We start from the raw sequence: 12,411 nt of genomic DNA, 5'->3' as shown, positions 1-12,411 counted from the left end.
CGTGGCTTGGGCCTCATGAGCCGCAGCTTGAGCTACGGTGCCAGGAATCCCAGCTGTGTCACCGGCGGATACTGGGTGGAGGCTCATTAGGGAGGTCTGTGGCCGACCCTCACCTCCCGGGACCATCATCTCTAGGAATCTATATGCCAGCTCGAGAAGGACCAACACAAGATGCTTCTGGCTGAGTCGAGGAGGGCTGCAGAGCAGGTGGTGCAGGAGGCCCTGAGGCTGTTTGAGGAGCCCACTCTCTCGAGCTGCGCTGGATCTGCAGGTGCCCCTCCCCTCGCCCGGCTCCTGGGCGTCAGCCCCACCCCGCCCCCCTGCCCCGATCCTCGTGTTGGCGTTGAACTCCATGTGACCCTGACTCAGGCTCCCAGCACAGCTGTGTGTTAGGATCACCAGGGAATGCCTAGGCCCCACCCCCTAGGATCTGTAAAATGGGCAATGTAGCAGCCTTCAGCCTGGCAGTGAGGCTTTCCACACCCCCAGCCATCTCCCCCAAGGTGGGACACCTACGGCTTTAGTCATGGATCACACCTGTGAAATGTGGGCGCTGTGGCCTGCAAGCCCTTCTCAATGCCAGGAGGAGGAGGGACAGACAGCCCTGTGTGCCTCTGCGGAGAACAGTGTGGTCTCAATCCAGTCATGGCTGCCGTGAGCTTAGACAGGGAGGCATCTTCCTTAAGCACAGAGGGGCAGAAGCGATACCCTCCCCCCGCGCACCCCCAAGAGTCACAGGCGTGAGCAAGGGCCCGCTCCGCCAGCCCCCAGAGTCCTCAGGGCATGCACTGGAGTCAGAGGGGGCCCCTATCATGAGAGGATGGGGTGCACATTAGACGGAAGAGCATCCAGGCCCTGGGGGTTCTGGGAAGCATGGATAGCCATGAATAGATTCCAGCTTGTTTTGAAGCAGAGGGAACTTGTTGACAAAGTCCTGTGAGATCCCGTTGAGGACAAGGCAGAAGGGAGGAAGCAAATGATTTTTAGTATCAACTAGAAAGGTCTCAACTTGGTGAAGTATTTCAGGAAAGACTAGGATATCTTGTTCAGCAGGGGACCCATCTGTAAGGAAGCCCCACAGTTACAAAGGAAGGAACACGTGGGTACCTTGTTGACTGCAGAAATGCTAGGAGAGCAGGCAGCTGCAGGGGTTTCCACAGGAGATGGTGTGAGCTGGGTTTTGAAAGAAGAGGAGAAACGTGAAGCCATGGAGAGGAAGAAAAGTGGGGAATAATCCATAAAAACAGCCGACGTTGCGGCATGCGGGATCTTTAGTTGTGGCGTGTGAATTCTTAGTTGCGGCAACTAAAGATCCCTCAGGCTGCAGTGAAGATCAGAGATCCCGTGTGGCGCAACCAAATCAAAAACAAAAAAGCAGGAAAGCTGCTCGCTCGCTATGCGATGTGAAGGCACCATCCTCAGTGCTTTACGTGCCTCGGCCCAGCGACCCTCACTGCGATGCCGGGGGATGTACTGTTATCCCTCCTTTGTCCGGTGATGAAGCAGGTGCACGTGACCTGAGAACACAGCCAGTAGTGCTAGAACCAGGGGCTGCAACACCTGTGCAGGGAGACGGGCAAGCCTGCACTTAACCTCTTACGCGATGCAGCCTCTGTGGATCAGAGCACAAAGGCGCAGCAATGGGGATGACTGTGTTGTGGGCAGAGCGTGAGTGTAGATTAGCCCCACAGAACCAGGGCTCTGAACTCAAGAGGAATGAGAATCCAAGAGCCTTTTGTTGTTGTTTAATTGAAGTATAGTTGATTAACAATGTTGAGTGTGGGCTTCCCAGGTGGCGCTAGTGGTAAGGAACCCATCTGCCACTGCAGGGACCGTTAAGAAACATGGGTTTGATCTGTGGGTCGGGAAGATACCCTAGAGGAGGAAATGGTAATCCACTCCAGTATTCTTGCCTGGACAATCCTATGGACAGAGGAGCTTGGCGGGCTGCAGATCCTGGGGTTGCAAAGAGTTGGACATGACTTAGTGACCGAACACGAAGTTTCAGGTGTACGGCAGAGTGAATCAGTTACACATACACCCTTTAAATATTTTTTTTAAGATTCTTTTCCTATATAGGCCAATGCTTAGGGCCTTGAAAGACTGAACAGGAAGGCCTGGGTTAGATTCAATTGGCAGTGATAGGAAATGAGGGGCGGAAATGAGGCCATGGTGTGGTTGCCGCGGTTCTTGGCTAAAGGACCAGATAACTCCAAAGCAGAGCCTTTGAAGCTACAATGAGAGAATCACGTATCAGCATAGCCAATGACCTCTCCTCCCTCCCCACTCTCAGGGCAGCTCCTGCAGGGCAACCCGCCTCCCCACCCACCCGCCCCAAGGTCATCCATGAGGCAGATTAACTAATGGGGATGAAGCAAGCTATGACTATGGCTCTGACTTCACCCTGTCTTCCCTCTCACAGATCACCTGCTGTCCAAGGTCAACTCCACTTCCAGCTGCATTGAGCAGCTGGAAAAATGCTGGAGCCAGTACCTGGCATGCCCGGAAGGTAAGAGCTGGAGGATAAGGAGGGTATATTGCCAGCAACAGCCAGGTGACGTTCAGAAACGTTGGAACATAGCAATGATGATCGGTTCCTTCGCCCCCAGAAAAGGAGTGTGTGTGTGTCCATCTTGCAAAGTGGGGAGGAAGGAGGGACAGAAGTGACACCCTCCAGCAGGACTGAGAAAGTTCCCTTTCAACTCCTGCAGATATCAGCGGGCTCCTGCACTCGGTAACACTCCTGGCCCACCTGACCAGTGACACCATCGTTCACGGCAGCGCCACCTGCCTCAGAGCCCCCCCGGAGTCGGCCGACTGTGAGTACCGAGGGGAGGGGCCGCCCCAAACGCGCAGGGAGCCAGGCGGACCTTTGAAAGTCTCTGTCGCCTTGCCTCTGCAGCTCTGATCGAGGCCTGTAAGCAGTACGGCAAGGAGACCCTCACCTATCTGTCTTTCCTGGAGGAAGAAAGAATCTTTGAGAATGCCGACAGCACAGCCATGAGGAGCTGCCTCACCAGAATCATGGCCATTAGCGAAGTATGATCAGTATTATTTATTCCTGCAGAAGGTAGTTCTTGGAGTGAGGGCTGGGGGCTTCCTTGGGAATCAGTGATGTTCTAAGCCAGTTCTTTCTGCACTTGAAACTTGATTTAAAGTAAGAGGACTGTAGAATCGACCGCCTGATTGACATTGCAGTTCTACCTAAGTCACTGGCTGTTAATGGAGAGTTTGCTGTGTGATCGTCACTGCACAGCAGTGTCAAAGATGAATGAGCACGGCTTTCCTGTTTTCAAGAGTTTTTATCTGGTTGGGCAGGTAACACCTGAAATGAAGACAATATATTTATTCACTCACTGAGTGGTTAACACCCAGCAAATGTTGAATTTATTGAATATGCATACGAGAGAGAGCAAAACAGCTAAAAAGAGAGCGATCACTTGGGGGAGGCAGGTTCCCATGGGGGAGAAGGGGGCAGTGAGATGGAGAACCTGAAATCTGTGGATGAAGGATGACCATGGTGAATGAGAAGCTGTTAACCTTTCCTTCTAGAGAGTGACATAGTCATAGGATTTTTTTTAATTTTTAAAAAATTTATTATTTATTTGTGCCCGCACTGGGTTTGTTGGCGAGCCGGGGCTACTCTCTAGTTGTAGTACGTGAGCTTCTCATTGCAGTGGCATTTCGTGTTTTGGAACACGGGGTCTAGGGCACGCGGGCTTCAGTAGTTGGAGCTCATGGGCTCAATAGTTGTGGTACACGGGCTTCATTGCCCCACAGCATGTGGGATCTTCCCACACTAGAAATCAAGCCGGCGTCTCCTGCCTTGGCGGGCAGATTCTGAACCACTGGCCCACCAGAGATGTCCCACACTATGATCATTCTTGTATATATCTCCTCATGCACACACCTAAGAGTTTCTCTATAAACCCAGGAATAGAATTACTAGGTCATAGAATGAATCTCCCACACAGAATGCCAAGTGAAAAAGTAAATCATAGAAAAATACTTGCAGTATCAGTTGAGTCACTCAGTCATGTCTGACTCTTTGTGACCCCATGAACCGCAGCACGCCAGGCCTTCCTGTCCATCACCAACTCCCAGAGTCCACCCAAATCCATGTCCATTGAGTCGGTGATGCCATCCAACCATCTCATCCTCTGTCGTCCCCTCTCCTCCTGCCCTTTCCCAGCATCAGGGTGTTTTCAAATGAGTCAGCTCTTCGCATCAGGTGGCCAAAATATTGGAGTTTCAGCTTCAACATCAGTCCCTCCAGTGAACATCCAGGACTCATCTCCTTTAGGATGGACTGGTTGGATCTCCTTGCAGTCCAAGGGACTCTCAAGAGTCTTCTCTAACACCACAGTCCAAAAGCATTAGTTCTTTAAAATCTTTATCAAATCTTTAAGAAAGCACTCAGCTTTCTTTATAGTCCAACTCTCTTTTTTCTTTTAATAAATATGGAACGCTTCACGAATTTGCGTGTCATCCTTGCGCAGGGGCCATGCTAATCTTCTCTTCATCGTTCCAACTTTTAGTATATGTGCTGCCGAAGCGAGCACTATAGTCCAACTCTCATGTTCATACATGACTACTGGAAAAACCACAGCCTTGACTAGATGGACCTTTGTGGACAAAGTAATGTCTCTGCTTTTTAATATGCTGTCTAGGTTGGTCATAACTTTCCTTCCAAGGAGTAAGCGTCTTTTAATTTCATGGCTGTAATCACCATCTGCAGTGATTTTGGAGCTCAAAAAAATAAAGTCAGTCACTGTTTCCCCATCTATTTCCCATGAAGTGATGGACCAGATGCCATGATCTTAGATTTCTGAATGTTGAGCTTTAAGCCAACTTTTTCACTCTTCTCTTTCACTTGCAGTATGGTTCCTTTTAAATAAAGACCAAAATATGCAATCTTTAGTTTTGCAGCCATATCCAACTCTTTGCAACCTCATGGACTACAGCCCATCAGGCTATTCTGTCCATGGGATTCTCCAGGCAGGAATACTAGAGTGGGTTGCCATTTCCTTCTCCAAAACATGCAGACTTAATATTATATTGTTTAAAGATACATTCATAGGGATTTTAAAAACAAATCAAAAAGGGACATGGTGCATATTCTTCTGAATTGTTTGTCTTTACATGGAAAGTAGAAAGGAAGGCAGATCGAATCAGGGCAGGATATACAGGAGATTTCAAAGTATTGAGGATGTTTCTTAAGCTCTTCCTTAAGTTTGGGTGGTGGATAATATGGGTCATCATATTCTTAACCCACTCATATCTATTTTATACTCTTGTGTGTATAACACTTACTGTTTCTAAAGATCATAGACTTTGCCATCAGACCAGAGTTTAGATCCCTGCTTCTCCATCTGTTAGCAGTTACTGTGGTCAAGACATTTGACCTTTCTGAGCCATGGCTTCCCATCTGTAGGACAGTAGTAGTAACTGCCTCACATGATTGCCCTGGAAGCAAAGTTAAATAAGGGACAGATTGGCTGGCTGGAAGACATCATCCCCATTTGAAGATGTTTTTGAAGTACCTCCCAAGCAGCAAATTCAATCAATGCTACTTTGGGTGGGGTCAGGGTCTGCGCAGCTACAACTGAGTGGCCTTGTGGGGGTCAGTGAAGATGACCTTTTGGAAGGAGGTAGGTTCTAAGTGAGCATAGAGGTGGGAGGAGCGTGGGGTTGCAGAGCTCATGCGGTAGAGAGAATTCCAGACAAGCCCCCCTCCCTGGCTTGCAGAAGTGTTACGTGGCGGGGCCCTTGTACCTTCTGTCATGTGAGGTTTACCAGTCTGCCACAGGAGGATAGAGAGGAAGTCTGAGGGTGGTCTCAGCGTTCATGATGCTATTCACAGGATCTCCTGCCCAGAGGCCTGGACATCAAACAGGAGGAACTGGGGGACCTGGTGGACAAGGAGATGGCTGCCACTTCCGCTGCCATTGAAGCCGCTACAGCCAGAATAGAGGTATGGGAGTGTCTGTGACATCACCTAAAGTGATGCTTTGCAACTGCTACCCGTCTGCAGCATTGCCTGTTGGGTGTATCTCAGTCATTCTCTGCAGAGCCACCATGTGCGTGCGTGCATGCTAAGTCACCTCTGTCGTGTCTGACTCTTTACGACCCCATGGACTGTAGCCCGCCAGGCTCCTCTGTCCATGGGATTCTCCAGGCAAGAATACTGGAGTGGATAGCCATTCCCTTCTCCAGGGGATTTTCCTGACCTAGGGATCAAACCCAGGTCTCCTGCATTGCAGGCAGATTCTTTACTGTCTGAGCCACCAGGAAAGCCCCCTTCTGTGCAAAGTCCTCTAGAAAACAAACCAAAACCCAAACCCCCTGGGGTCTCTGAGAAACAGAAAATAGAAAGTTCTAGCCAAGGGAAGATGAGCAGTTTCTGTAAGGATCACATACTTTGGTGTCAGGCCATCCAACCTCAAGTCCAGACTGATCACTTGCTAGTTGTATGATTTCCAATAAGTTATGTTAACCTCGCTGAAATTCAGATTCCATCTCTATATGATGGTGATGACACTAGTTCCTCCCTCAGAGGGAGGAGGCAGGGGTCCCCAACCTCCGGGCCACAGTCAGGTACCTCCTATCAGATCAGCAGCGGCATTAGATTAGAAATAAAGTGCACAGTGAATGTAATGCCCTTGAATCATCCTGAAACCACCACCACCACCACCACCTCCCCACGGCTGGTCCATGGAAAAATTACCTTCCACGAAATCGGTCCCTGGTGCCCAAAAGGTTGGGGACCGCTGTTGTAAACAGTTCGGTGTGATAATGCACAGGCGTCTCAGTGGCAGGTGCTCAATAGATCAGCAGTAGCTGTCGTCTCCGGGAAAAGCTGAGCAGGCCCCTTGGACAGGTCCTCTGGTGGAAGACTCAGGCCGTCCGCCTTGGTAGGAGGACCTGCCTCAAGGACTCGATGCAGCTGCCCCTGTTGGCATGGTGCCACACTTCTCAGAATTCTGTGCCCATCAGCACAGTCCCAGGCTGTTAAGACACTCACAGGCCGTAGGTCGCGCCAGCTGCCTCCCACTGAGTAGTTTGGAGCTCTGAGTTGTTTTCCTGACCCTCACGAGGACGTGGGTGGGCACTGCTGGGTTTCTCGGCATCTGCTGGATGTTGGACCCAAGATGTAACAGGACGCCAGTGGGTACTCAGTCTCTGTGATGTATTCGGAAACCCTGCTTCTTTTTGAATAGGAGATGCTCAGCAAATCCCGAGCTGGAGACACAGGAGTCAAACTGGAGGTGAATGAAAGGTCAGTCTGAGCGGCGTGGTTGCCCCTGGGTGATGAGGATCCGTCTTGTCCTGCCTTGGCTCCTACCGATTAGAGTAGAACATTAAAGCTGCCACGGGGGACGGCTGAGTCTATGCAGTTGTCCGTATCGGTATGATTATTTTTTGGCCGTACCACACCCCTTGGCGTGTGGGATCCTAGTTCCTGGACCAGGGATCAAACCTGCGTCCCCAGCATTGAAAGTGCGGAGTCTCAACCACTGGACCACCAGGGAAGCCCCAGTATCAGTATTATTATTAATACCATGATACAGCTATTGTATTGCAGGGGAAAGGAACCCCAAGAGTCACCACTGTTCTGTTCCTTATGGAGACGATCCCCATCCCAGTGTCCTCTCTCACCCACCTTTCCTTCAGGGCTTCACCTCCAGAATATTCTCTGCCTTCTTTCCCATCCCAGGTTTGCCTCTGTTTAGGCAGGAAAGCGAAAACGGGCTTCGGCATTGTCGTGGATCTCTGCTTTGCACCCTTGACTTTGTTGTTGTTCTTGCTCTTTTGCAGAATCCTTGGTTCCTGTACCAGCCTAATGCAGGCCATTCAGATCCTGGTCGTGGCCTCGAAGGAGCTGCAGAGAGAGATAGTGGAGAGTGGCCGGGTAGGCGTGGGTGAGGGCCCTGGGCAGAGCAGACGTTGGTTACACTGGTCACTGAATCCCAGCTCGCTGAGAGGCTGAGTCTGCTCCCTACACCCTCAGCTAGATCTCGTGTGTGTCCAGCCATGTGCATTCAGCTGAGGGTACAGCTGCCACTCGCATGGACGTCAGCAGATGCCATGGAAAGAAGCTGGGCACAGCCAGGTCCCCTGAGGGCAGTGAGCCAGAGCAGGCTCATTCTCTCCAGCCGATGTCACTGGAACCTGCTGGGGAAAAACAGTGTGCATTGCACGTCCGAGCACCCAGAGGAGGAAGTGAGAGTTTAGAAACTGGGCAAGTCAGAAGCACCAGCCTGGTGCCAACTTTCCATTATAGGCTCTGCCGTGCCCCTCTCTCTTCTTTTTTTTTTTTTTTTGGCTGTGCAGCATGGCAAATGGGATTTAGTTCCCTGACCAGAGATCGAACCTGCAGCCCCCTGCAGTGGAAGCTCGGAGTCCTAATCACCGGACGCCACCAGGGAGGTGCCTGCCCTGTCTTGCTAGCAGCAGTTTACTTGGGTGATTCAGACAGACTCTCCCTCCATCACTTGTTGACAGCGTCACTTCAAGTTTCTCATTCCTTGGCTGGCATCATCACCCTCTCTCTTCCTTTCTCATATCCCTGTGGGCAGCTGCTGCTCAGGAGACGGTGGTCCAGGGAGTGGGTTATGAGCCTGAAAACAGTCGTATAAGGAACAAAGCCACATCTGGTTTGGTAGTGCTTTTTATCAGTCTGAGAGCTGATTTTGTGTGTGTGCGTGCTCAGCTGTGTTTGACTCTTTACGGCCCCATGGACTGTGTAGCCTGCCAGGCTCCTCTGTCCATGGGATTTTCCAGGCAAGAATACTGGAGTGGGTTGCCATTTCCTACTCAAGGGGATCTTCCCAACCCAGGGATCAAACCCAGGTCTCCTGTGTCTCCTGGTTTGGCGGGCAGATTCTTTACCACTAGCACCATAGTTTTCTGCCCCTAAAAGAAAACAAGGGACTGATCTAGGAGTACCTGTAGATTCTCAGGCTGTTGGGTATTCCAACAGGAATTCCAAGTAGGAATTTTTTTTCTTTCAGTTTTATTCAGATATGATTGATGTATGATGCTGTGTACAGAGTAATTGTTTGACTTACACACATGAAGTGATTATCACAGGAAGTTTAGTGAACAGCCATTGTCTCTTATAGATGCAAAATGAAAGAAACTGAGAAAAGCTTTTTTTTCCTTGTGATGAGAATTGTTAGGATCTGTTCTTGAAAGTAAAGTGAAAGTGTTAGTCGCTCAGTCACGTGCGACTCTTTGCCACCCCATGGACTGTAGCATGCCATGCTCCTCTGTCCGTTGGATTCTCCAGGCATGAATACAGGAATGGGTTGCCAGTATTCAGGGGGTCTTCTCCAGCTGATCGTCCCAGTCCCGGGATCAAACCCAGGTCTCCTGTATCGCAGGCAGATTCTTTACCATCTGAGCTACCAGGGAAGCTCTGATTTACTCTTAGTAGCTTTCATACATAATACATAGCTATATGTTCACTATATTTATCATGTTGTACATTACGTCCCTAGTACTTCTGACTGCCTTCCTCAAATTCCCACTCCTCCAATCCCTCATAAATAATTATGTTTATAATATCTATTCACTTGGCTGCACTGGGTCTTAGTTGCGGCATATGGGATCTAGTTCTCCCACTGGGGATCGAACCTGGGCTCCTTGCATTGGGAGTGTGGAATCTTAGCCACCGGAGCACCAGGGAAGCCCCAGAAATTTTTTTTTTTAATCACTGACTGTGTACTCACTGTCCTCTTCCGGCAAATCACAAATAGCAACTAGACTCCCCTAAAATAAGTTATTTGTATGTGAATAGTATTTTTTTTTTTTTTTTGATGTGGACCACTTAGGAAGTCGTTATTGAATTTGTTACAATATTGCTTCTGTTTTAAGTTTTGGTTTTCTGGCCACAAGGCATGTGGGGTCTTAGCTCCCCGAGCAGGGTTTGAACCTGCACGCCGTGCATTGGAAGGCAAAGTCTTAACCACTGGACCACGAGGGAAGTCCCAGTATATATTTTCTTATATATACAAGATAGAGATATTGGGATGTAATGGAAATGCTATCAGCTTTGGAGTCAGAAAAGCCTAGGATTTGTTTCTGTTTATTTTCTGCATATCCTAAGTGAAAGTATTTTTGCCTCTCTGAATCTTCGCTTTCTCATCTGTAAAATGGGAATAATAATGTTCACTCCCTCAGAGTTACTGTGAAGACTGCATGGGATAATACATATAAAAAGTACCTGGCAGGTAGAGGGCACACAATAAAAGATCACTGTTATTATTTTTCTCTTCCCCAGGGTACAGCATCCCCTAAAGAGTTTTATGCCAAGAATTCTCGATGGACGGAAGGACTTATCTCAGCCGCCAAAGCTGTGGGCTGGGGAGCCACTGTCCTGGTGTAAGTATCTGTCCAATCCAGGGCTCCTCACCTTCACCCCCATTCCAGTGATCCACCCCAGGGACCAACTCAGGGGAAAAATCTGGCCCCTAGAAATGGATTGCTGATAAGGACGTTAATAGAACTGAAAGTTTAGAAAGGAGTCTGGGTCTCCTGGGGCATCACAGGAGTGGGGCAGGCAGGCTGGGTTCCCGGTCTGCCAAGATGATGGAAGTAGTCTCGGTGAGAACAGAGGGGTTACAGATGTCAGTTTCATAACCCGTCTGGTCTCCTGACTCTCAAGAGACGCAGCTGATATGGTGGTACAAGGCCGAGGGAAATTCGAGGAGCTCATGGTGTGTTCACGTGAAATTGCTGCTAGCACCGCCCAGCTTGTAGCCGCCTCCAAGGTAGGATCTGTGATGGGCTCCCCACGAGGGAGAGGGGTCCCCAGCGTCCGGATCGAATTCCTGATGATCTGAGGTGGAGCTGATGTAATAATAAAAAAGTGCACAATAAACATGATGTGCTTGAAACATCCCTGAAACCACCACCCCACCAACCCCCACCCTGGTCCATGGAAAAATTGTCTACCATGAAACCGGTCCCTGGTGCCAAAAAGGTTGGAAACAGCTGCCCCAGGACACTGTAAGGTCTGGGTAGGTTAGAAACCCAAACTGTGGCGCTGGCCCCAAGAACAGATGGTTTATCCAGCATCCAGGTAGGTTGAGTCTCAAAATTCTACCTCCAGGGGTCTCCTAAAAGCCTTCGTTCAGCAGGGAGCCCCTCTACCCCGCTCTGCGCATGCACTCCTCTTGGTTTCCTCACTATTATTGCAAATGGCCTTTAAGGGTTCAGCCATGCCTACCCCTGAGCAATCATGCATTCAAGGAGCACTCAAATAAGGACAATGCCGGCCCAGTTAGCTGGTTCCCTGGCTTGGCTCTGAGGTTCCACAACCAGTGTCTGCCTGTCTTCAAAAGGCTCCAGGTTCGAACCATTGCCCCAACTAATCGCAACACAAAGCTCGTCACCAACATCCTTCCATGGGTTGTATAGTTCCCCGGGGAGTGTTCTTTTACTGGCCTTGTTTATTGTCCCAAATTGGTTTTCACAACTGGAACGCTTTATCAAAATGGAGGGGAGAGAGAAGGTGGGATGATTTGAGAGAATACCACTGAGACACATATATTGCTACATGTAGATAGCCAGTAGGAATTTGCTATATGACACAGGGAACCCAAAGCCAGTGCTCTGTGACAACCTAGAGAGGTGGGATGGGGGAGAGGTGGGAGGGGGGTTTAAGAGAGGGGGGAGGGAGGTTTTTAAGGTATACAGCCATGTGTATACGTATGGCTGATTCATGTTGATGTATGGCAGAAAGCATCGCAATATTGTAATTATCCTCCAATTAAACATAAATTTTTCAAAAACTGGTTAAGTTAGAGTTCAGGGCCACCAGGCAAATAAGCCAGAAATGATTTTTGATACTCGAGAGTGATGCCAGTGGTTGCCCCCATAGGGAGTGATTTTTGAGAAGTTCACGGGTGGCTACGGCAGAGCGCTTATATTTGTCAAGAGCCATCAGTTGACTGTTGTGTGACCCTAAGTCTGCTTGGTCCTGGCAGGTGAAAGCTGATAAGAACAGCCCAAACCTGGCCCAGCTGCTGCAGGCCTCTCGGGCTGTAAACCAGGCCACCGCCGAGGTTGTGGCCTCAACCATTTCCGGTAAATCACAGATCGAGGACACAGGTAGGCTCTCAGAAGCTGAGCTTTTCTTCTCCATCATGTGTGGGTGGATACATTCTTCTCCACCATCCCAATTTCCCACAGGCCAGCTTCCAAATTCTCTCTCGTTTTTCTTTTTTGTCTTTGTACATTCCAACTTATTTTCTTGTAAGTTGAGACACCCCATGGGCATGCTATTTATAGCACTATATGGACAGGCGTTAGCTAGTTTTTCCATTGAGTCATTCCTCTGAATTCAGAGAAATGACCACCCCCCCGCCCCCAGGCACGATTGTCTGTTAGGGGAGCGGGGGTGCG

At 49.5% G+C, this 12,411-nt stretch overlaps 1 protein-coding gene and 1 non-coding gene across 4 annotated transcripts in view; one reads left to right on the top strand and one right to left on the bottom strand.

Moving 5' to 3' along the window:
• The window catches only part of HIP1 (huntingtin interacting protein 1), a 134,044-nt gene that overhangs the window by 114,840 nt on the left and 6,793 nt on the right, over positions 1-12,411 (top strand). For all 3 annotated transcript variants that reach the window (XM_061153443.1, XM_061153442.1, XM_061153444.1), the window contains exons 19-28: positions 136-271; positions 2,423-2,509; positions 2,712-2,819; positions 2,903-3,039; positions 5,864-5,974; positions 7,221-7,279; positions 7,819-7,912; positions 10,286-10,386; positions 10,670-10,775; positions 11,994-12,117. In XM_061153443.1, the coding sequence (XP_061009426.1) occupies positions 136-271; positions 2,423-2,509; positions 2,712-2,819; positions 2,903-3,039; positions 5,864-5,974; positions 7,221-7,279; positions 7,819-7,912; positions 10,286-10,386; positions 10,670-10,775; positions 11,994-12,117 (1,063 nt within the window). The remainder of the gene's footprint in view (positions 1-135; positions 272-2,422; positions 2,510-2,711; positions 2,820-2,902; positions 3,040-5,863; positions 5,975-7,220; positions 7,280-7,818; positions 7,913-10,285; positions 10,387-10,669; positions 10,776-11,993; positions 12,118-12,411) is intronic.
• On the bottom strand, positions 4,455-4,562 carry LOC133064109 (U6 spliceosomal RNA). Its single transcript, XR_009694583.1, has one exon. It is a non-coding gene; the product is annotated as a U6 spliceosomal RNA (small nuclear RNA).

Source organism: Dama dama, chromosome 10 (assembly GCF_033118175.1).
Source record: "Dama dama isolate Ldn47 chromosome 10, ASM3311817v1, whole genome shotgun sequence".
Classification (NCBI taxonomy): Eukaryota; Metazoa; Chordata; class Mammalia; order Artiodactyla; family Cervidae; genus Dama; species Dama dama.
This window is presented reverse-complemented; position numbering and strand designations above follow the sequence as displayed.